The sequence below is a fragment of the Calidris pugnax genome, unplaced genomic scaffold, assembly GCF_001431845.1.
Source record: "Calidris pugnax isolate Ruff unplaced genomic scaffold, ASM143184v1 scaffold756, whole genome shotgun sequence".
Taxonomy (NCBI): Eukaryota; Metazoa; Chordata; class Aves; order Charadriiformes; family Scolopacidae; genus Calidris; species Calidris pugnax.
In genome coordinates this window covers 3,757-6,082 of record NW_015091418.1, presented here as the reverse complement: position 1 = coordinate 6,082, position 2,326 = coordinate 3,757, and the positions used below count along the sequence as shown (strand labels likewise).

General features: G+C 63.5%; 1 protein-coding gene across 1 annotated transcript in view; it reads right to left on the bottom strand.

The window, feature by feature from the left end:
- LOC106899624 (filamin-C-like) overlaps window positions 1-274 on the bottom strand; it is a gene marked incomplete at its 5' end in the record, with an annotated part of 21,278 nt that extends 21,004 nt beyond the window's left edge. Inside the window, one exon of the mRNA XM_014961503.1 lies at window positions 23-274. Within this exon, the coding sequence (XP_014816989.1) occupies window positions 23-274 (252 nt within the window). The remainder of the gene's footprint in view (window positions 1-22) is intronic.
- Window positions 275-2,326: the final 2,052 nt, after the last annotated feature.

The following is a 2,326-nucleotide window of genomic DNA, read 5'->3' as shown; positions in this document are numbered from 1 at the left end:
CCCCCCCAGAAGATGTCCTCACCGGGGGCGCAGTTGTCCACCAGTGCTCCCAGTGCCTTCCCGTCCTGCCAGTCGCGGTGGAAGTTGGTGATGGGCAGTTGGGGCACCTTGTTCTGGATCCAGCCCAGGAGGCGTTGCTTGGGGGTCTGCCGCCGAGCTTCGTCCTCCTCCTCCTCATCCTCCCACATGGGCATGGAGATGGAGTAGTGCAGGATCAGCGTCCAGATCAGCCCCAGGATCAGCTTCAGGTTCCCGTCCACGATGGCCTTGCTGTCTGCGGGGGGGGGGACACACACACAAAATTGGGGGGACAGGGGACACATGGGGCATCCAGGTGGCACCTCTTGGGGTGGGGGTCCCCAACATCCCAGCACCCACAGGTTCTTAGGCAGCCCTGAACTCACAGGGTCCCTGGAGACACCCCAAGACCCTAGAACATGGGTGAGGGTCCTCAACACCTTGGGGACACCCCAAGACTCCAGGGTGTGGGTGGGGGGCCACCAACACCATGGGGACACCCCAAGACTCCAGGACATGGATAGGGGTCCCCAAAACTCTGGGGACATCCCAGGACACCATGACATGGGTGGGGGTCCTCAACACCTTGGGGACACCCCAAGACTCCAGGGTGTGGGTGGGGGTCCCCAACACTCTGGTCCCACTCTGGGGACACCCCAAGACTCCAGGGTGTGGGTAGGGGTCCCCAACACCCAAAGGGTCCCTGGCACCACTTTGGGGACACCCCAAGACTCCAGGACATGGGTGGGGGTCCCCAACACCACCCTGGGGACACCCCAAGACTCCAGGACATGGGTGAGGGTCCTCAACACCTTGGGGACACCCCAGGACCCCCAGGACATGGGTGAAGGTCCTTGACACCACCCTGGTGACACCCCAAGACTCTAGGGTGTGGGTGGGGGTCCCCAACACCACCCTGGGGACACCCAAGACTCCAGGACATGGGTGTGGGTCCTCAACACCTTGGGGACACCCCAGGACCACCATGACATGGGTGGGGGTCCCCAACACCACTCTGGGGATGCCCCAAGACTCCAGGGTGTGGGTGGGGGTCCCCAACATCCTGGTCCCACTCTGGGGACACCCCAAGACTCCAGGGCATGGGTAGGGGTCCCCAACACCCAAAGGGTCCCTGGCACCACTTTGGGGACACCCCAAGACTCCATGACATGGGTGGGGGGCCCCAAAACTCTGGGGACACCCCAGGACCCCCAGGGCGTGGGTGGGGGTCCCCAACACCACCCTGGGGACATCCCAACACCCCAGAGCATGGGGAGGGGTTCCCAAAACTCTGGGGACACCCCAGGACCCCCAGGGCATGGGTGAGAGTCCCCAACACCAGCCTGAGGACACCCCAGAACCTCCAGGGCATGGGTGGGGGTCCCCAACACCCTGGCACCACTCTGGGGACACCCCAAGACTCTAGGACATGGGTGAGGGTCCCCAACACCACCCTGGGGGCACCTCAAAACCCCAGGACCTCCAGGGTGTGGGTCCTCAACATTCTGGGGACACCTCAAGACTCCATGACATGGGTGGGGGTCCCCAAAACTCTGGGGACACCCCAGGACCCCCAGGGCATGGGTAAGGGTCCCCCAACACCCCAGCACCCAAAGGGTCCCCAACACCACTCTGGGGACACCCCAGGACCCCAAGGGTATGGGTGGGGGTCCTCAACACCTTGGGGACACCCCAGAACCTCCAGGACATGGGTGAAGGTCCTTGACGCCACCCTGGTGACACCCCAAGACTCTAGGGTGTGGGTGGGGGGCCCCAACACCACCCTGGGGACACCCAAGACTCCAGGACATGGGTGTGGGTCCTCAACACCTTGGGGACACCCCAGAACCTCCAGGGCATGAGTAGGGGTCCCCAACACCCAAAGGGCCCCTGGCACCACTTTGGGGACACCCCAAGACTCCATGACATGAGTTGGGGGCCCCAAAACTCTGGGGACACCCCAAGACCCCATGACATGGGTGAAGGTCCTTGACGCCACCCTGGTGACACCCCAAGACTCCAGGATGTGGGTGGGGGTCCCCAACACCACCCTGGGGACACCCCAGAACCCCCAAGACCTCCACACCATGGATCCTCAACACCCTGGGGACACCCCAAGACTCCATGACATGGGTGGGGGTCCCCAACACTCTGGGGACACCCCAAGACTCCATGACATGGGTGGGGGTCCCCAATACCACCCTGGTGACACCCCAAGACTCTAAGGTATGGGTGGGGGTCCTTGACACCACCTTGGGGACACCCCAAGACTCCAGGGTGTGGGTGGGAGTCTCCAACACTCTGGGGA